At 36.5% G+C, this 22,987-nt stretch overlaps 1 protein-coding gene and 1 non-coding gene across 7 annotated transcripts in view; one reads left to right on the top strand and one right to left on the bottom strand.

The window, feature by feature from the left end:
- Positions 1-104: 104 nt before the first annotated feature.
- Positions 105-177, bottom strand: Trnak-uuu. Its single transcript has one exon. It is a non-coding gene; the product is annotated as a tRNA-Lys (tRNA).
- Positions 178-419: 242 nt separating this feature from the next.
- LOC111051549 (formin-like protein 7) overlaps positions 420-22,987 on the top strand; it is a 132,785-nt gene continuing 110,217 nt past the window's right edge. For 5 of the 6 annotated variants that reach the window (XR_005571189.1, XM_039427315.1, XM_039427316.1 and 2 more), the window contains exons 1-5: positions 420-539; positions 1,664-1,820; positions 17,767-17,987; positions 19,173-20,109; positions 21,131-21,157. Coding sequence is in view for 5 of the 6 variants with exons in the window: in XM_039427315.1 (XP_039283249.1) it covers positions 1,704-1,820; positions 17,767-17,987; positions 19,173-20,109; positions 21,131-21,157 (1,302 nt within the window). In the remaining variant the exon portion in view is untranslated. The remainder of the gene's footprint in view (positions 540-1,663; positions 1,821-17,766; positions 17,988-19,172; positions 20,110-21,130; positions 21,158-22,987) is intronic. The other variant, XM_039427318.1, reaches the window with a different exon arrangement.

Below are 22,987 nucleotides of genomic sequence, written 5' to 3'. Positions count from 1 at the left end.
CATTTTCTCTCATTTATTTAGAAAATTCCCTTCAAAAAGTTTAAAAAACATTATTATATGGATAGATCATACAGCTTGAAACAGTAAATTCAATCAAAAAACATCGCCCGAACAGGGACTTGAACCCTGGACCCTTAGGTTAAAAGCCTAATGCTCTACCGACTGAGCTATCCGGGCTATGCGGAAAGAAGCAAAATTACGTTATTAGAGTCTCCATATAAATCAAGTAGGCAAGTCAAGACCTATCAATTTTTTTATCATAAAATCCTCTTAATTATTCATCCTTCCCAATTATTCAATCAATATTAACTCTATAGTTTCAAAATCATTGATTAATAAATTAATAATAATTATTGTTAAATCGATAACAACGTTTTTGTTCACTGTTGGCAAAACTGTACTACTCTGAGAAATTGACAAGCTGACATCACAAAAAAAATGAAAAGAAAATGGCTGAAAGAGAAAGATTTCACTGATCTCTGTGTAATTTTTAAGATTTCTTTTTCATCAATCATCTATTTGTAATGTTATTTACCAAGGTAAAATTTGTAATAATTGTTTTCAAAATTTGAGGGTCATTTGTTTTAGAATTGAAATAATCATTAAACGTTTCAAGCCGAGCTGACACATGAACATAACCTATTTTTATGTGTTTTCCCAAAACAGTATTAAAACTAACTTTTTAAAAGTAATGAACATGTTTTTGTTCTAATAGTATGTGATATACTATTTAAACTTTTGCTCTATTATACAAGAACTTCTCTTTGATTTTCATCAACAATACTATTACATTGGAAGAATCTAGTCTCTGGTATTGTAATGTATGATTTACATAATCGAACAGCAATAAGTTACATCTGCCTAAAACTTCAGTTCGATACTTTCTCTTAGAAATATTACCTGTAATTAAGATTTTAATTTTCACAACTCAAATTTCAGGATTCCTTCATAAGTCAATTTATATTCTTTAATAAATTACTATTTTTTAATATTAAAAAGTAAGCTAGCAGTTGACAATATTGTATAGGAATTTGTGTGGGTAGTTTATTCTGAAGTGATCACATAATGTATATATGTATCATAGCTTTTAATAACGTTCTCTATGTATTTTTCTCTGTCAATTATTATAAAATACTCCATTGAATTGTAGTCATAAGTCTTTAAATCTTGTTATAATAAGGTTTAGACTATGTTGAGCTATTTTGTTCAATTTATCACCCTTTTGATTCTTGGTTTCATCTGGTGTAGAGATCTCATCTTTAGACTACCAGTTTGAATGTGATATGAGTCTTGTAAATTCACACCTTTTTTGTGAAATAATTCTACAAAATTTTAGACCAAAAATATTTCAAACTTCAATTTAAATTATGTTGGAACCGTTACAAGCTAATAATATAAGATAGATGAAAGGCAGAATACACTTATACATATAACTTTTATAAAATTAGCGAGCAAAGCCCCCCCCCCCCCCATGTATGTGGTTGTGTTGTAAGCAGTGAAGTCAGTCATGTCAGAAGCGTCGACATTGTCATGCGTCCCCTGGCATAGACTGGGTAGCCTACCCACCAAATTCCCTATTTTCCCACAATATAAAGACTGGGTTTTAAGACTTGTAGTTATGATTTTTTTGTTTGACCTTGTACAACAATTTTGATTTTTTCAGAATTCAATCTACTATTTCCGGCTAGTTAGCTCTTTTAAATATGGCTGTACCAGGAAACAGCGTTGCCAATAGTACTGTTCTGTTTCGTGAAGTTCACAAGAATGCCTGGCTCAGAAGACTCCCGACAGATGAAAAGAAGATTGGCGCTCATTCTAAGGTGAGAGTTCATCACTCATTCTTTCATCTTCAGCTTCACGCACAATCGCAAAATCAAGTTAGGTGATGGCTGATTATTAATCGTATTCCTAAACACTGCTTGTGCTTGATTATTGAGTGAAGGATAATGATTAGAGTTGAGTGGGCCTAATTTTTAAACTCATTAATGGTATTTAGAGAATTTCGGCGTAGTCACCCTAAATGTAGGCGCACACAGATCGTCATCGGACGGACGGCACGCATCGGACGATTAGATTCGATGCATTGTTTTCAATTGGAGTGCGCATACCTAGCCTCATCGTAAAGGTGATCCTATCCTCATCGTAAAGGTATGCGCACTCCAATTGAAAACAATGTATCAAATCTAATCGTCTGATCCGTCCGATGACGATCTGTGTGCGCCTACCTTTAGTGTAGGCTATGATATTATTGGATGAGTGTAAGTTATGTGCAAGTGCAAAAGTTCATGCATGAGCCGAAAAACACACTGGAGAGAACCATTGTAACACTTTGACTTGTTTGTAGCTGTTCACACTGACGCAACCATCAAGTGCACGCGTTTAGTGTGAGTGTTAATTAAATATCACCTATTGCTTTTTACAGATTTTGTCTCTCATCTGCGCACTTGGTCGTGTATGACCACGCGTGTACTTGCAAACATACGCATCCAATGTGATCATACCATAAGAAAGGGAGTAACTTAGCAGGCGCATTAGCTCAACTAATTTTTATCTTAACTTTCATGACTTATGGCGCCCTTATGCCAAAAGTGCTAATATCACTCATTTGAAATCATGCAGTCGAGAGATTTTGTTAATTGATTGAATTGTATTCATTCTTTTTTGTAGCGAGCATTTATACAAATACATGTACTTGGTACCTACTTACTTGATACTCTCCCACTGGAAGCGCGTTTGCGTTGTGGTTGTTAGATTATTCATGATATAGTGGAGCTCAATTTCCTTATGGTTCCTGGTGTTGGTATGGTGACATTATTTCCTCAAAGTATTATTGCAAACTAGGTATAATATGGTTTTGTTGTGAAGAATTTTTCAAGTTCATTTTTAAATTGATCGAAGTATTCCAAGTTCTTCAATTCATTTGACAAGCAGTTGTATAGATAGATAGATAGATAGATATATTTCTCGATCCATGAAACATCTATAGATGCATGAGATCACGTCAAAATATTAGAACACATACATAATAGAGTACTAGTCAAATTATTATGCCTTTATGGTTTCAATGTTTTTATAGCATTACAGGTCTAAGCTGGATTCAGGCAGCTCAAAAAACTCGTCAACATGATTGAAACAGGGTTAGCGCAGAGCCACGTATGTAGAGTTTTTTTGAACTCTATGGTTCTCATGTCTCTAAACTTGAGGGGTAATTTATTAAATAAACGTCTACCCATTATCAGATGGCTGGACCTTAGCCTTTCCAGACGGGCAAAAGGAATGTTGATGTCATGACTATGTCGAGTATTATCCCATGAACGTTCGATCCACATTGGAGCGTTTCTCTACACTTATGAGTGTGAACAAGGCTACTGAATATATACAGATTCACTACCGTAAGAATGCCAAGCTCAACAAAAAGTGGCTTACAGTGGGCTATTCTATCGGCTCTACTCATTATTCTGATAGCTCTCTTCTGCATTATTAATACCTCTCCAATCCTGGTAGCATTACCACAGAACACCAGAACCACAGAACCGACTGGAACAGAGCAAAATATGAAGATTTTACATATTCAAACGGCAAACATGACATCAAACGCAGCTACAGGAAGTTCACTCGAGACAACCTATCTAAAACCGTATCAATATGAGGAGCCCAAGACAGATCGTTATCCACCGTCAGTCCAAGAAATCTGGCCTTATTAGAAATCGAGGGGTCGCTCACATATGGTCTTAAACTGAAGACAACTGTCTGTGTCTTGGCTTGGTTCAATAGAAAACCATTAGCTGCAAACCAATCAGAAACCTGTGTCATTGCATTAGTAGCCCCTTCACCAACTTTCAGAATATCACGACCAGTATTTATCAGAGTAGTGTCGTCTGCATAAATATATGTATTGGCATCCACATTATAAGGTAAGTCATTCACAGCTATCAAAAAAAGCAGAGGCCCAAGAATGGAGCCCTGAGGAACTCCACATTCAACACTCACTGTAGGTGACCATTTTCCATGAATCTCAACCGTCTGTTTTCTGTTACAAAGGTAGGAGCAAATCAAATTTAAAGCTGTACCCTGGATGCCGAAGTAATTCAGTTTCTTAATCAGAATCTTGTGACTGACACAATCAAATGCCCGACTCAAGTCACAAAAGGTACCCCAGGCAAAACCCTTCTTCTCAAATTCATTGAGTATGTCCGTGACAAGAGCATCAATGGCATTGGTTGTTGATCTACCCCTACGAAAACCATATTGGGAGCCCGTGAAGATGCCCTTGTTCTCAAGAAAAAAACTCAGCTGCTCCGAAACAATACACTCAAAAACCTTGGCCAAGACAGGTATGAGCGATATTGGCCGGTAGTCTGCTGGATCCTCTCTGTTACCCTTCTTGAAAATCGGACACACTCGGGCAATCTTGAGGAAATCTGGAAACACTCCTTCTCTGATGCAGGCATTAATGCACACTGACAACGGCTCAGCAACCCACTCACCAATTTCCTTCATAAGAGAGTTGGAGAAATCATAAAAGTCCCTGGATCTTGATGATTTCAGATTCCTTATTACTCTACTTACATCCTCAGGAGTGATGAGCTTCCAATTGAAGCTAGCAGTGGAGACAGGGCAACTACTTAAAAGCTCTCCAAAAGAGACATCAGTCTGCCTAATCCCTCTTCTTATTTCTCCCACACAATGTGCAAAAAACTGTGCAAAGGTATCTGGATGAATTGGAGCTATGTTCCTCCTACTTTTTCCAGGCCTCAGTTTGTTTATGATTGACCAGGCTGCTCTGCATTTATTAGATAAGTTGTCTATCACTCTGCTGTTATAATTCAGCTTTGCCACTCTAATTGCCTCTCTGTACCTCCCCCTCATGACCCTATAATCGCAACCAGCCTGAAGCGTACCCAAGACCCTGAAAGAATCATAGGCTGACATTAAATCAAGACGCATTGACGCAAGCTCCATAGTGAACCATGAGTTCTTACTTTTCTTTGATCTTAGAGTGTTGGAATTTCGTCCTGTACTTGAATGCCTTTTAGGACATGTAATGTCAAAATGATACATCAAAGTACTGAAAAACTTATAAAAAACCGCAGAAGATGGTAAACTATGACTGGAGCTCATATAATCCTCATCCAGACCCAATTCCAAATTCCAATCAATCCTGGATATGCAGTACTTGAAATATTCAACATTACCAGCCGAAATACACCTGAAAGTTTTGACTGAGGCATCCCCCTTTGCAACTGGTTCCGAGGTCTCCACCATGTCACGCAGTTCAAATTTGACAGCATCATGATCTGAGTAGAGGAAAGGGAGTATGTCAGATCTAACATCACCCAAACAAGCGTTGGAGAAAACATTGTCCAGGCATGCCAGGTTACGAGTGGGTTTTGAATTACAACAATATAAATCAAACTGACGAGGCAAATTGATGAAATCCCTAGAAGTCTTTTGATTTCTCAAAATGTCAAAATGAGCATTCAAGTCACCTCCAAGAACAATCCTGTACTTACACCACCCAGAGAGAAAAAATCGTAGCATCTCTTCCAGCTTTTCCAAAAACAGGCCAGGATCACTGTCAGGAGTGCGGTACAAAGAGACCACTATCAACTTATGTGACTGAACACGCACTGCACATGCCTCTATGTGCCTTTCAACACAGAATTGAGACACCTCTATTTGCTGACAAGTTATGTGATCAGCACAGAAGATCAGCGTACCTCCGTGTGATCTTTCCTCTCTAGCATAAAAGGATGCCAACTTATAACCGGGGATGACACACTGCTCTCTGCCCGAATTGCTAAGCCAATGCTCTGACACACAGACAAAATCAAATCCATTATGTCCTGAACAAAAATCCTCCAACAACTCAAATTTTCCTGCAATTCCCTGGATATTTAGGAACAATAACCCCAACCACAACTCCCCCAAACTTGAAACTGACCCATCCAGCAGCCCAATGTCACTCAGGTTATCACTGGGCAATGAGCACCGACTCCCAAAAAATCACCCGCATCAACATTGGAAAATCCTTCATGATTCAGCGAATTAGACAAAAGAACATGGTCCACATTACCCTGTCCGGAGGAACAGATTTGAGGCTTTGATTGATCCATGTCAGCACTGCTGATGACTGCAAACATTTCTTCAACCAGTTTCAATTTTTCCCTTTTTGTTAAGATGCAGACCATGTGCAGTGTGCAGAGATCTATAGTATGTCCACAAATTCAGGATGCTGATTGAATAATCAGGGTAAAAAGCAGGAATATTACATAATGATTTCTGTTCACTCTTTTGATTGCAACATTAGTCAGTGAGCCTTCATCCAAGTCATACCTATAAGGTACAGTTGTGCATGTCGAAAACTATTAACAACTCGCATCAGCCTCTCAATGAATCTATCAGCACAATCCTGAGATAAAATATTGAAATCAAAGCTATTTGACCCCCCCACCAATATAACAAAGTCACCAGGTTCTGTGCCCCTAATCTCCTTTTCTGATAGCATTTCATCCATCACCACCTCCAGAGGAGCACCAGGAGCAACGTGGGAAAATATCTCATAATACGATCTGGTACCCCTGGACAATTTCTCTCTTAGAATCTTATTCAGTCCTCTCCCATGACTATCCGACCATATTCGAATACCAGGATCCCTTTTAGGTAAACCAGCACAAGTCCCTCCAGCAGTTACCGATCCAAGTCCCTTCTTCAAACTTTCCAGCCGCACAAGAACTCTCTTGATTCTCTCCAACTCATCTCCCAACAGTATGATCTGATCCCTCAAAGTTGTGTTCTCCTCAACCAAGAGATCCAGCTGTTGCTTACTCATACCCGAGGGAAAATTTTTGCAAACCTCCAATTTCTCATCCTGAGCGATCAGGAGTCTCTCCTCTGTCTCCGTAGAGATGCTCCTGCTACCTCTAGTCATCTCCGTAGAAGTCTGAGAACTATTGTCCTTCATCTGCCTGTCTGTGAGTTCCATTATTCTCAAATCATTCACAATTGACCTATCAATGGCGGCGCTCCATTGTTCCTTAAGTCTCTGATTATCCACTATCAAATTATTTCTCTCGATAGTGAGCCTTTCAATCAAACTAAAACACCCGCAACCTCTATCAGCAACATAAACTGAAACCTCAGACATACTCTCATTAGTCTCACCAACAGTGAGAGAGTCACAGTTAGAGATACGCTCAGGTCGCTCTCCGCACACATTACTTGGTGTCGAGCACACTAAATTATTAGATGATTCATTTAAATCAAGTAACTGAACCTTCGAAGTATGACAGTGATCATTTAGCTTAAGAACTACCTTTTTTACTTGCTTATCAGTTATAATCTGTGCTTTGCATGATATATTGAGACATCTCCATGTAAGATCACCGTTAGCTTTTTGAACTCCTATTCTATAATTAAACCCGCCGTGAGATAGTTTAGGATGTCTTTTATTGGTGAGACCGAGCAACATGTTCTCCATACCTGCCCACTAATGTTCACAATGAGTGCCTGTTGCCTGAGTTGAGCTCGAAAAAATAATGTATTACTATTACTAGCAAATTATATTTAATAATTATTCAGCAAATTACTATTATATTTTATTATTTATCTATTAATCTAATTAAAATTGTAATTCATTTATTTATTTTCAACTGACAGCAGTGAAAGAAAATATGTCATCTCCTCTATAGAAGAAGGGAAAAGCTTATAATTACGTTTTTGAATAACCCCAATATAATATCTATCGGCTTTGCAATTAGAGATAGCGAGAATATTTCCAACCGTCTACAATTTTGGGTGAATCGATAAAAGAAAGATAAATGTCTGTTAAGTTCGTATCGCAGAAGTCTGATATGGAATTACATGATGTATCTCTAACAAGATAAAAGTAGCTACTGATTGGTTCAACACGATAATTCACCTATGGTCTCACAATAAAACAAGTCAGAATTCCTCCAGCCCCCAGCTCCTACCTCATTTACTTATCTTAGGCACACTTAAAGAGTGTAAAAGTCCCGTTGTTTCTGAATAATCGCGCGTGCTCCGTCCACCAGCAGAGCAAGCCCGACCACCAAATCCAGAGCAAAGTTGTGCCAGGTTCACAGATACCACCGCAGCACAATATTTGCAAGGATTACAACATTCCTTATATTCCTATATCCTTAAGCAGATGTATTTGGATCCATATTGGGACAGTCTCGATCGTACCACTGACACATGAGTGTCGTTCCTCCGTCTAGTGTTGTAGTGGTGATATTGATGATTGTTCAAAACATATTTGGCTTCCTTCTAGTCATCAAACATGCCTTCAAAACAAACAGTGCAGGTAGTGTGAGTATGCCAGCCTCCACAAACAAGGGTCTGCAGTGGGCGAGGTATAGTTGCCTGAAGATAGTCCTTATAATTCGTCTCTGTAGAAGTAAAATTCTTTCCATGTGTGGACTGTTTCCCCAGAATAGTAGACAGCTTCAGGCACAGAAAGTAAAGGAATGAATATAAAATTATGGAATAGTAAATTAGCTCAAACCGATTGGTCTAGTGTTTATACTAAAAATGAAATTGATTCTGCTTTTGAAAAGTTCTTTCACATGATCCACAGGTCTGTCAATTATGCTAGTTATACAAATCATTCACACAAAAAAATTCATAATGTGACGCCTACAAATGAACTATGGCTAACTAGTAATATACTAAAGAAGATTGATATCAAAAGCAAACTATACAAAAAAAAACATTAAATCAACCATATAATGATATTGCAAGATATAAAAATCTTTGTGATGAAATAAAAATTGGAATCAAAACTTCTAGGGGCCGGTTTCTGAGCTCGGGATCCATAAGTTCTGGACTTACAGAGTCCAGGACTAAAATGAGCTCTCGGGTCTAAATTAACTTTCTGAGTCACGGGTTTATGTTCTAAACTCCAGGGTCTATTGATTTCTCGACTTATTCGAGTCCAGGATTTTAATGCAGTAAACTTGAGGGAAATTCTCAATATTTTGCAGTTTTATTGTTGGCATCAGACCTATAGCAAAACAGCTGATTGCAGTGGAATAATTCAAATGCTCTCCAAACTGTTTTGTTTTGTAACAATTATTTTGTGAAAATACGTTTCAATCCTTTGTTTTGTGTAAATCTATAAATTCAAAGCAAAACCTAAACTTTTGACACATGAATAAAAAATAAACATTTCATTTTACGTTAAGCTATTATTTATCATTGATCCTTGCCATTGATTTTGGAATAAAAATGTTAGTATGCTACCTACCTATTGAGTTGGAAAACGTATTTGTTTTTAAAAAAACTGGAATAATTAATTATTGTTATTAATATGTTGAATACGCCATTGATTAATAATATTCACATTGGGAGATGGTGGGCATCCCAAGGCAATCCTTGTATTATTTAACTTGAACATTTCTAGGTTATGTTGTCACAGTCGTAAAATAAGGTTAGTTTTTTAACGCATAATATTATGAATAACTTTATTCCAAAATAAACTTGCAAACAAACTATAAATTATGAATTTAGATGGACTAATTCAAATAATTTAGGTATTCCATGACATTTATTTAGCTATTCATCTACTCCAAAACAATAACTAGATTATGTTTGCTCGGTTGAGTCTAGAACTTAAATTTAAACCCTACCCCAGTCGAGAATTTGAAATCACGCTGTTTTAAGTCCTGGACTTAACGATTTTTGATAAATCCTTGACTCGGAAAGAGGCGAGAATCTAATTAAAGTCCTGGACTTATAAGCCCTTCACTCAGAAAGCGAAATTATAAACTCCAGGGTCTAACGTGATCTCTAAACTCTAGGGTCTATTTGAGTCCTCGACTACGCTAACGCTCTGACTCGGAAAGCCAATTTTCTGTCTCCAGAGTTTAAAGCTGGTTAAAGTCTAGAACTTATCTAAATCCCGAGCTCGGAAGCCGGCCCCTAAAGGCGAATACTTGAAAAAAATTGATTATTAAAGATGTAATGCAAGAGAGGATTGGAGGATAATGGACCTTGATTGGAGAATTAGAAGCTAAGGAATTCAAATTCAAATTAAGGTCCATTATCCTCCAATCCTCTCTTGCATTACAGAAGTATTAAAGAAGTATTGAAACAGATCAAATCGAGAAATGGAGAAGTAATTGGAGATAATGCCACTGTTCTTTTTTACCTTTTCAATCTCAGCTTGAGCTCTAAGAAATATTTTACTTCTTCTTCTTTGGCTGTGCCTTATCCCATTTGAATGGGGTCGGCATTCCTTTCTCTTAGTCTGCCTCTCCACAAAGCCCTATCCAATGCTTCCTCTCTCCTCCAACCACTCTCCCGCAAGTCAGCCGCTATTCTATCTCTCCACCTCATCCTAGGTCTACCTCGTCCTCTCACACCATCCAAAACCAAATCCTGCACTCTTCGTCCATCATAATCCTCCTCCCGTCGCTGGACATGCCCAAACCACCTCATCCTTGTCTCCTGCATTTTCTTTCCCAGTTTTCTTTCCAACTTTTACAGTGCCTCTGATTAATTCATTTCTTATTTTATCTCTTCTTGTAACCCCACACATCTATCTCAACATTCTCATCTCAGTCACTTCCATCTTTCGTTCCTGTTTCTTTGAAATGGGTCATGTTTCTGTTCCATACAGCATAGCTGGCCTCACAACTGATCTATACACGTTTCCCACCACTCATTTTTCTCCAGTTCATCCATCCACAATTTATTTTATGCTGTATTTCTACATCAAGCCCTCCATCTCTGTACACTTGAACGCAGATACTCAGGTCTAAGAAATATCATACACAATTAAAAAATGCTATGATTATTCATATCTTCAAAACCGGTGAAAGAGAAATTCAAATAACTATAGACCTATAGCGCTTCTATCAGTTTTTGCCAAAATATTAGAGAAGTTAGTAAGAGTGAGGTTAGCAAGTTTTTTATCAATAAGCAATTTTTACAGCAAAAACCAATTAGGGTTTTAAAAAGGAAAAAAACACTGAAAATACAATGCTAAAATTGATGACTGAGATTTATATATCACGTACACCCTGAGTACCTTCAGAGGTAGGTGATTGATACCCAGGTGTTGCTCCTGGACGACTCAGCTCGGTCTTAATGTGGGCGGGGAAAGGAGGCAAGTCGAAGTTCCTCTTCTTTCTTCTCTGAACCTTAGCTGGCGTGGACAGCACCTCCTGGTGCTTCTGACGGCGTGAAGGTCGCTCTCTACTCTGATGACACCACTTCGAGGTAATTTTGTATTGGCCCTACGGCCTCGGTTTCGCTCCAGTATAGTAGAAAGAGGAAGGAGGGACGGCAGCCAACGGGCCGCTGTGCGCGGAGAGGATGGACGGAAGGGACGGCAGCCAACGGGCCGCTGTGCCCTGGGAGGATGGACGGAAAGGGACGTACGGCAGCCAACGGGCCGCTGAACAGGAGGGACGGACGGCAGCCGACGGGCCGCTGTACAAGGAGAAGGAAGGTTGGGAGCGGAATGCAACGAATACTATGGTCAGTGGCTCGTCTGGCGTTTAAATACTCTCCCAAAGTAGAGGGGATGGAGATCAGCCGCCGCCAGAGGCTGTAAGAATCCTTTCGATGCGCGGAAGATGGTGCGCCATCGGTACCCTCCTCATCTCCGCGGGTCAGCTAGCTTGCTGATAGCCGAGCGTCTTTTAATAATATTATTAATTATTTTCTCGTCACAATTTTACTTTGTGACATATAATTTAATCAATAACAAGAAATGTGCTAGCTTCTTCCTCGACATACACAAGGCTTTTGACATGGTTGAACATGATTGATCTTATTGAATAAATTGCACCATTCAGGTGTGCGAGGTGTATTTAACAACTGGTTCAAGAGCTTCTTGCAGAACAGGACTCAGCAGATAGAAAAGGAGAGACTAAGCGAAAAAAGGCTAATCATTTGTGGGGTACCCCAGGGATCTGGACTTTCAGCAGAGCTATTCTTGATTTACATCAATGATTTGTGCAATGGTTCTCTTCAGGGATCCATCACAGCTTTTGCAGGATGATACAGCGCAAAGTTACTGTGCAAGTGGAAGAGACCAACTGATTAAAACGCTCACTGACGATCTTTATTCTTTGAGATCCTGGTTCCAAATTAACTCTCTTGAATTAAATACAGATAAGTCCAAAATCATAGTCTTCAAACAGCGATCAAATGATGATAGAGAACCTGTTATTAAAATTCCAGTACATACGTCAACTTGTATGGTCTCCAACCTGATAAGCTGTAATTGCAAATGTGTTACAGACGTAAATCATACAAAATATCTAGGAATTATGACCGAATCAAAACTTAGCTGGACTCAGCAAGTATTAAAAATGAAAAAAAGTATTTATTCTACATGTAGGAAGCTGTACTACATTCGAAAACTCTGCCCAAAGTACATGTCAAGCTCCCTATATTATACACTATTGGAGAATGAACTAAAATAATATGGCATTGCAGTAAGCGACGGTACATACTATTCCTTAGTGAAATTACTCTTAATAGGACACAAATATGTAATGAGGACTATCGCTAGAAAACCCAGATTAATCCATACGTTTCCATTATTTAAAGAATAGGGATTCCTTCCGCTGAGATATTTATACTTTTATAAGCTATTAAGCACATTTTTTGTAAGAAGCTAAACCCTGTTTATAACAGTTATGAATTGCGCTCAACTGGAAATTGCGTACCACCCAGACCCAATAAAGAATGGAATCGCAGATTCTATGTATATTTTGCTCCAAGAGCTTATAACATGATACCTTTTGAAATAAAAAACATTAAAAACTCAATATAAGTTCAGAAAAAACTGAAAAAGTAGCTTTATTAGATGAATGATGTAGAGGAATTATTAAAAAACTAACATAAAATGCAAAAACCTTCTTTATTACAATCAACAATGTTGCACTACCTTATATCATTTTATATTTGAACTACTACTATTAAACTACTCCGAATAAAAAGCATCCTAACTAACCCAGATTTATTCAGTCTACACTACCGTAATCAATGAATCAACTCCGTTTTCCCAGCCTTTATGTCAGACAAAACTGTAATAAGCATACTTTAAGTTTCATACTTTATTATTTGCCACCAAATGAAACCCAATTCAGTAAACACTGCACACATTGAAATCTAGTTATTTTATGTGATGGAACTCCCAAATGGGCACGTCTCGGGAGTTCCCTACCTTATTTCTTTGCAAAATATGGTAATATTTTGTTTTGTTGAGTATATTTATTATTCAAGTATGTGTATTTTATTATCTTATATTTGATATAAAATTTTCACTTTTATCTAGTTTATTCAAATTTATATTGTATTATAACTTATTGTATCTTGTGAAGAAATAAAATTTGTTATTATTATTATATTTGAATTTCGCAGCAATACAAGAATAGTCAACTTTATTCTTTTCCATATCAGTCTGGCTACAATAACTTGAAATTTTTTGAAGTAAAACATCGAAGGTTATTAATAGAAATGTAAACATAGCGGGAGTACTTACGCGTTCCCAAAACCAAAATTCAAAAACGCCAAAACCAAAAACCCCAGTTCCTCAAACTACTTTAGCCGAAAAAGTTGCTCAACTACAAAGTAGCCACACTAATTTAAAAAACCAATTAGAAGTAACTCTAAAAACGTCTGAGGAAGAAAGGTTAGGGATGGTAGAAGAAATTAAATCTTTGGAACTGATTATAAAATTACAAGATGAAGACCATAAAAAGAAATACTAAATCTAAAAAATCAATGTAGTCTAATGTCGGAGGAAATAAAGAAACTAAAATCTAAATTTGATAATACTAATGTATGATAGAACCTCCGTCCAAATGCAAAAAAATAGAATCTAACCTAAATGATGGGAAATGCTCTGAAAATGGTCGAAATAAAACGTACAGTGAGGTTTTGAAGACAGCAACCAAAAATATAGCTGAGGGAAATAAGATAGGAAAGGGAGAGTTCTGCTACTGACGTCCAGTCATGGACGTGATTGCAGTGATCTCCTTGATAAAAGATTGAAAAATAAATTTGATGTCCAATGTTTTTTCAAGCCAAGTGCATCAATTAATGCAGTTGTAGAGTCAGCTAGGGAACAAACTAAAGACTTTGATGAAAATGACTATCTAATTGTACTGGGTGGCTCAAATAATATAAATGAACCTAACTTGAATCATCTTCCTCAAGTAACAGAAAAATCAAGGAAATTGTGCCACTCAGCAAAAAAACAAACTTAATAATAAGTACTATTCCTAATAGGTTTGATAGGCCAGAATTAAATGAAGCAATCAATTCGACAAACAAATCAATCCATAATACAATCAACAGCCTAAAAAATAAGAATTCTAAACAACTGGGGATTTGTTTTCTAAATGAAAGGCTGAAAAGACATAACTTCACTAATCATGGGTTGCATCTAAATCGATCTGGCAAAGTAATCTTTTGTAATAGATTGGCAGAGCTGATTGAAAGCCGTTTGCAATCCTCTGGTTTAAAAACAGTCAAAAAAACAAATAACGATTTTTTAGTAAATTGGCTCAAAACAGGGAAGGGAAATAGCTACAAATGCTAGAGATAGAGTAGCACAAGATGGTAAGGTTTTTAGTATTTATCATCAAAATATTCAGTATCTTCGCAACAAAATTGACAGATTAGAAGTATTTCTTAAACAGGAGGATCCTGACATTGTTATTTTCACAGAGCATGGCTTAAAAATAAAGGAAATAATCAAGTTAGGATTCCAGGCTATTCACTGAGATCAGAATTTTGTAGAATAGCTCATAGAAGTGGTGGTGTATGTATATTCACTAGCAATGCTAAACATACCCAAACTTATGAACTGGATTTTGTTAAGAGATTTTCTGTTGAGATGGATTTAGAGGTGACGGGACTAAGGTTAAAAATTGATGATCGATTTGAGGTAGCAGTGTTAGGTATCTATAGGTCACCAAATGGAGACTGGCAAAAATTTTGTGAGCTGCTCCATACACTTTTGGAAATTACAACCGCTCGTTTCACAAATGTTATAGTAGTAGGAGATTTCAATACCGATTTTGCCAGGCAGGATAAAATGACAGAGGATATTAGAGATATTATTAATATGAATAATTAGAAATTAAGGTCCACGAATATACAAGAGTAACTCGAACTTCACAGACAATTATTGATAATATCCTCACAAATATAGAAGGTTGTAATGTCAGGTTAGGTAGCTCAGATCTATCAGATCATAACTATCAAATTTTAGATGTTAAGTTGCAGGGCCAGAATCCAAGCAGAAAAAAAACTTTTGTGAAAGAAATTCAGCAATATGAGCTAGGAAATATAAATTGTTTGAAGCAGGAACTGCTTCAAGAAAATTGGAGTAGTGTTTATAACAGTTGTAACCTAAATTACAAATATAAGCAATTCATTGATACTCTAAGATTTCACATTAGTGTATGCTGTCCAATAAAAAAAGTCAAAGTAAAAAGTAAATTAAACAAAGTAGATGAATGGATAACTGAAGATATTCTTACTCAAAGAAATATTGTTAGGGAAGCTTATGAGGAATTTAAATTAGTGAGGGATGTTCCGAGTGAAGTCAAATACAAATGTCTAAAGAAAAACTATGCAAAAGAAGTGAGGAAAGCTAAGTGTAAGAAAACAGCTGAAATATTAACAACTAGTACCAATTTTAACTCTGCTGTTTGGGAGGTAATTAATAGAAATAGGAGAGCAGCTCAAAAAGATACAGTTACTAATGTCCCTAGGATAATCGATGAACATGGAAATTATATGGATGATAGTATAGACATTTGTAACTTTTTCAATAAGTATTATCAACAGGTTGCATATAATCTCCAAAAGTCACTGAACACTAATACTTATAATACAACTACATTAAATGCTGAGCCAATTGAAAAGGTATTAAATTTCATCCATTATCAAGAGATGAGTTGTCAAGAATAATAAAAAATTTGAATAACAAAAAAACAGTAGGATTGGATGGGGTCTCAAGCAAAATTTTAAAAGAATGTGAAAATGAATTACTGGACCCTTTATTGCATCTCCTTAATACTTCACTAGAGCAGGGTATTTTCCCTGATGATCTGAAACAAGGAAAAATTTTGCCAATTTTCAAGAGCGGTGATTCTGAAAGAGTTGAAAATTATAGACCCATTAGTATTCTAAATGTAATAAGTAAAATTTTTGAAAGAGTAGTTTTAAATAGGCTATTGATGCACCTGGAAGAAATTAATTTCATATGTGATGAACAGCATGGGTTCCAGAAAGGGAAATCTACTAAGACTGCAATAGTATCCCTTGTTGAAAGACTAATAGATATAATAGATTCAGGTGAGAAGGCAGCCGCAATATTTCCCAAAGCTTTTGATTGTGTGAACCATAGAATATTATTGGAAATACTAAAAACTGTAGGTGTGAATGGTATAGAACTAAAATGGTTTGAATCATATCTCATAGGTAGAAACCAGTGTGTTGAGCTTACCAAGGTGGATGGGAATGAAATAGTAAAAATTAAATCTCAAAAACTGGAGGTCCAGGCTGGAGTACCTCAAGGCTCAATTCTGGGTCCCTTACTGTTTCTGTTGTATGTGAACCAATTACCAAAAGAGTTAAAAGATCACAGAGCTCTGTTGTTTGCTGATGACACATCGCTTATCTTTAACAATTATTTATTAGATAGTCTAGAAATAAATGCTTTTACTGGAGTACAGTCAATTGTCCAATTCTTGAAGCAAAGGCAATTAACAATAAATAGTAAGAAATGTCAATTCCTACAATTCAAAAGTAAATATAATTCAGTAGAGGATAGAGAAATAAATGTGTTTGTAGAGGAAAATGAATTAGACCAAGAAGAGAAAGTAGCATTCTTGGGAATTTTATTGGACAGGAAATTAACATGGCATCCTTACATTGAGAGGATATGTAATAAGATATCATCTGGGGTATTTGTCCTGCGGCAGCTTGCTAGGCTGAATGATAAAAAACTACTGTTAACTGCTTACCATGGACTTATACTATCTCATATTAGGTATGCTATTTTAGTATGGGGTAATTCATCTCAACAAAATTACAATAACAAAATTTAAGAATTTATAAAAAGTAAATGGAAATAATTATATGTATTTTGAGGTTATGTCGACCGATTTCCGTGCGAATGTTTATGTTAACTGCCCCTTTGTCTTTGAAGAAGTGCAATGGACAAAGTAACATCAGGTTTAAGGTTGAGCAATCGTAAAAATGGGCATGCACATTAATTTATCTTTTTTATAAAAAATATTCATAATATGCAAATCTTGAAAAATATAAATGATTGTAGAAATGTAAGTTGTGTCAGATTTTCAAATTTTAATTATTGATGAAATCATGTTGAAATGTGGTATCTGTCTTCAGAGTTTTAATTCTTTAGTATCGTATAGCATAATTTCCATGAGTGTTTATGAATTATTAAATGAAGCTTTTGTTTTATTTGATACATTCCTTTATTTTAGACTCATTTTTTGTTTATTTTATATCTTTGATAACTTCTGTATGTCGGTAGGAGACTTAGGCTATATTAACCGAAACCAAGCACCGCAATTGTGATCACAAAATCAAATGTCAAAAATAGGTAATAATTGAACATTTTAAAATTTGACACACTTTTTTTCTAATGAATGATCATTTTGAAAACAAGATTACAAACCAAAAAATGATACTTCAAATTCTTGAATTATCAAAAATGTAATTTGAAATATTTTGTTTTGGTAGAAAGGAGAGCGTGTGTGGTGCGTATTCTGTGTGCATGACGACGTGGAACCATTCATTGAGATCTATGGCGACCAGAAGATGGCGGCGGCACACAAGCCTGACTGGTGCGCCTCTCTGGCGCGCGCACTGCACGTGTCACCCACCATCTGCCCACAAGACCAACAGTTCGAGTTTGTCGTCACGCTGCCTGACACTGCGCTGCGTCTCTCTGCACCATCATGGTCAGTTATCTGCACCAATTTATTCATTTTTTTATCATTTATTTATTGGACAGAGCAAAAAATACAATAGTCATAAAATTAAAACAGGCTATTGCCCAAAACTTCTTCTATTTCTTAGTTTTATCTCAAATCATCCAAATAATATATATGTTTTTGAAGGAACGGATTCAAGGATCCGAAGGTTCAAAGAACCTCACACGTCAACCGATGCTTATTGTGTTTAAATAATAAGGTTATGAAATACTGCTGACTTATTGATTGGTCATTTATTTATTTGTCATCAAAAGAGCCGAGTGGTAAAACAATTGAAAACAAACAGCTTGAAAGAAAACCCAAATATTCCAGTATAACTTGCAAGCCGCATATTATCGCTCATGTTCTAACAACACGTAGCTTCAATTGAATATATTTATTTCGAAAGAATAATACAACATATTAAAATATAATAGAGTAGCACAGGGTATAGTATCGCTACAAATATAAATTTAATAAATGAAATGTACAAAATAAATATTTAAATTAAGTAGTTTGGATATGTTCATGAAGTGTTTTGCTTTTTCATAACATAAGGTCTGAATATTGTGTGATAATTATAAAAATACTGAGTTGATTTGCTCTTTTGAAAAATAGAGTCTTTTGTGATTACGAACGACTTGATATAACAATTGGAAGTCCTTCGAATTTAATCTCCATTTTGTTTTATCTTCATCACGAATGAATAATAAACTCTCAACTCAATTTTTATGTCTAGGAAATTTGTAATTTTGTATGTTAACTTGCCAGATTAGGATATCGTCGATCCATATGTTATATTCTATTTCTCTTTTTAATAATTAGAAATAGTTTTGGGTTATGCCTAGGCTGTACTCTCGCCGAGGGTTTCGCTGAGATAACTCGATATTTAACGTCCACCGATCGATATAAATCGGAGTGAAGGCGAGCAGAAAGGAGTGATGGCTAGCAGTGGCATTGTAGTGACTTTTAGGCCGCTCTCTATTGAATTGAATTTGTTATTTCAAAAGAAGTGCAGATGCACAAAAATCAATAATATATTCTCAATATTCCCTTATTATTGTGCAACAGTAATCTCAAGAATCTCAATAACTGGTGAAAATAGGTACTTGACGAACCTATAACTTAACTGATATAATCGCGATAATGTGTATGGTTGTTGTATGATTGCAGGGAGGTGATGATGGAATGGGTGGACAGCATAGGCTGCAAGCTGCGTGAGATGCACGTGCTGTCGCCCAAGGAGAACGTCTACAGCCGGCAACCCGAGACGAGGGCCCCTCTGACCCCCCTGCTCCCCACCCGCGACCCCAACTCCCCCCTGCCCCTCCCGCCTAGTGTGCCCCCTATGCTGGTGCCAGGCGTCGAGGCGCTCTCTCTCACCACCACCACCACCACCACCACCACGACAACCTCTCTCACTTCCACCCTCTACATATCGAACTCTCAGTCCGATCCTGACTCACCGCTCACCCCCTCCTCGCAAAACATCACCGTCATCGAAGTCAGTGCCAACCCCATCGACTATGAGCCGTCGACTGCCGAAACTAGTTCGGGCCTTATCACTAGTGCGCACACTCTAATCAACCGTGAAGATCATGATGATGATGATGATGATGATGATACTGTTAACGACGATGATAGTTTAGATGAAGAAAACATTTTTGACGACGATGTTGCTGCTGTAACATGTCCCCCCTTGCCGCGGTTGCCCTCTCAGCTCAACAGAACTAATCCTAGCTGTGATAGAAGTAGAAATAGTCATAACAATAGTAACAACAGTGCTCAGCTCACTAGTCAGCTGATCGAAGTTGAAGCTGCGAGTGTTGCAACTACGAATCAGTCTCATCGCAGCTCTCGAACGACGAATGCAAGTGCAAGTGACATGGAAGCAACAGCAGCACCTGTGCCACCCGCCAGTCCTGCTCTCTACGAACACGTCTTCCTCTCTTCCAGTCGGCAACCGCCCACCACCTCTCCACCTCCTCCTACCAGTACTACTTCTGCTGCTGCTGCTGCTGCTACTCCTCCTCCTGTTGATACTAATAGTGCCTCCTCTTCCTCCCCGCCTCCACCACTGTCTGCGGATCTCCGATACTCTCAAGTGCAGGTAAGAATGAACTTCCAACACAATTTTTCTGTACGATCTTGTGTCAATCTTCTTCAAATTTCACATTATTTTCTTCTATTCAATCTTCAATCCCTATTCCAATGTTGATGTAGGCCTACATAGTTCAATCAGAAGACATTTCTTTAGAATAATTCTGTCACTGTGAGTAGGTTTCGTGGTTCAACAAGTACTTCACCAAGTAACAATCTAAGTTACTTGTGTATTTTCAAGTAGTTGTTTTGTCGTATTGTAGTAATCCCAAACAATGGACCATGAGCGTCGTAAAAATATCAGGGGAGCTGTATTTGAGTACTGTAAGGATAAACAAAGTTCATCAGTATGAATTCTCCGCTCACGATGGGCGTGTCTTGTCTCAGCCAATGACAGCCCTCTTACTTTGATAGGTCAACCAACTACCGATAGTATGGCTTTATTCATACTAGTCTATATAATTATTCTGTTGCTTAATTTTTCGTATTAGTTCCGTGCATGTAAATATCCATTTCCAATGGTTATTTCCAATGATGCTATATGGTTTCATGTTGTATTCCATGATTAAACATGGGATATTGAGCAAGCAACTTCTCGTTATAATGTACAGTATAGTTTGCAATTCGTTACTTTTGAAGAAATCAGTGTTTCCATTCAAAACTGAAATAATTCTAGGTGATTTCCATGTTTCGTGAAAGAAACAAGTGAAGAGAAGTATTGCCTAGAATCACTCATATTATTATCATCATAATTTTTTTAATAATTAGAGCATTTAATATTGTGTTTTTTCTTCTCAGGCCGACTGAATGAATACTTGATCCTCAAAAATAGTTATAAACTTGTGTTGTTTCTTCCGAATTCATGCTTCAATACAAGATGACAAAATTGGGACTTTCATACGATATAATTTCAAACATATTGTACGAATTGTTCCCAATGTATCTTTTGAATTATTTTCCAACATGCGTTTCAAAAATGTGTGCTAGGAATCAGATAATACCATATTAACTCATCTTTCTATCACTTTCAGCAATTATATCAGAACGCAGTTTTCTGTGTAAGTACTTGAACTGCAAAATTTGTAATTTATTGACTGTCTATTTTTTAGTTTCTTTTCAATTATGAGCTGTGGTATGCCATGATGCCACTCATGATTATAGCGTTGTTGCATGTCAGTAACTGCATGATATCATTTTTAGATATAACGTTCTAAGTACTTGGAATTTATAAGTTTGCATTTTGAAAGTTGTTATAAAAATAACCATAGTCTTCAAATTTGGTAATCGAAAATGTGCAGATTATACCTACCAGTCATTCTCCCTAAAAAATTGGAACCAATATCTTATTTAGAATGCAATGCTGTTTCTAGATATGTTGTGGAAATTTAATTCCACAAAACGTTGTATTGATCTACTTTGATAGTGAACAATGGGCATTATAACTCAAGCTCAGTTGGCTATAAATTTAATAAAAATATTAATTGAAGTAGTACAAGACAACTTATTGCATTATTCTTTATTGATCCAATTAAAAAATTATGGTTTTCCTCTTACTTTCAACATTAATTCATCGCCTTCTATCTAAGTTTCGATTTAAAATCTTATAATTATGATTAGGCCAGTTGTAGTGACCGCGATTGAATAATTTGTAAGCTAATCAAGTTATGAATTACTTGAAGAACAGCAATCTAATGAACTGACAACAAATTTCATTAATTTCTTTATTGAAAATTAGAATATAGTACGGATTGAAAAATCCTTCACTTGCTGTGATTCATTTTTAGAATTAAAAGTCTATTTTTAAAACTAGAATCATCATAGTAATGTATGCTACAGTCTTCGATCCAAATCAACCGGAGCTATTCCAACTGTTGGACCCGATATAAAATTGTAAAGTGTAGCAGCAATAAGAGTATCTGGTTGTAATCGTTCAACTTTCTAGAGGGAATCATATTGAGTATCAGAGATTTTCTAGCAAAGAAAAATTTGAAAAAAGCTTTTTGACTCAAGCTTCTATTCAGTTTTTGCAATAAATGTTCATATTACTGTATTATTTTTGACTAGTTTGCTCTACTTTATTTTATTCTCTATTCTCAAATTCATCCAGTTGCTGCCAAATCATCCCCCGGTTAGAATGGTAACACTCCTAATGCGGTACGGTATGCTGTTTGTGTGTGATCTCTGTGAGCTTCATTCAAATGTCGCGTCATGTAAAATGCGGCAAGGCAGATTATTTTGCAAGAGGTTTCTTAAGGCATAGCGCGTTTTGTTACCGCATTGCTCACCAAATGTCTTGTCTGATAAAATAATTGATTCGATGTTTCTGCAAGCACCTGTAAGCTGTGTGCCTACAGAATGTTGTGAAATCTTATAATTTATCAGAGCATTGATAGGCTAATGCAACTTGCCGGTATTATTAAGGCACTGAGCCAAATTGACCATTTTGCATTTACAAATAATTTCACGTAACAGCGCAAAGGCTTGGAGAAAGTTACTTGTAATATTGATAGTTTTTCATAAGCACATGATGTAGCCTATCTCAGAATATCAAGATTAACTCTTTTAAATCTTATTCAAGCTTCATTGTGTCATATTCAATGTTTATTAGTATCTAAACTTTGTTGCTAGTTTAGTTATGTCATGTTTATTGTATGTTAAATGTCTGCACTATCAGAACTATGTTCGAATGTTCCAATCACTCACTTGTAGTCAACAAAAGTTAGCTAAATCGTGATTCTTTCAAACCTACAAAAATAGTGATATAATTTTGTGTTATTTCATTATCGGTAGTGTATTACAGTGTTATTATTAACTCAATCGAATCACAGGGATCAGTAATTAGCTATTTCATAGAGCTTGATCAATCTTAATGTTTGCATTCCGATCAT

The sequence above is a fragment of the Nilaparvata lugens genome, chromosome 4 (genome assembly GCF_014356525.2).
Source record: "Nilaparvata lugens isolate BPH chromosome 4, ASM1435652v1, whole genome shotgun sequence".
In the NCBI taxonomy this organism is placed as follows: domain Eukaryota; kingdom Metazoa; phylum Arthropoda; class Insecta; order Hemiptera; family Delphacidae; genus Nilaparvata; species Nilaparvata lugens.
The sequence above is the reverse complement of the archived record's forward strand: the minus strand, read 5'-3'. Positions and strand labels throughout refer to the sequence as shown.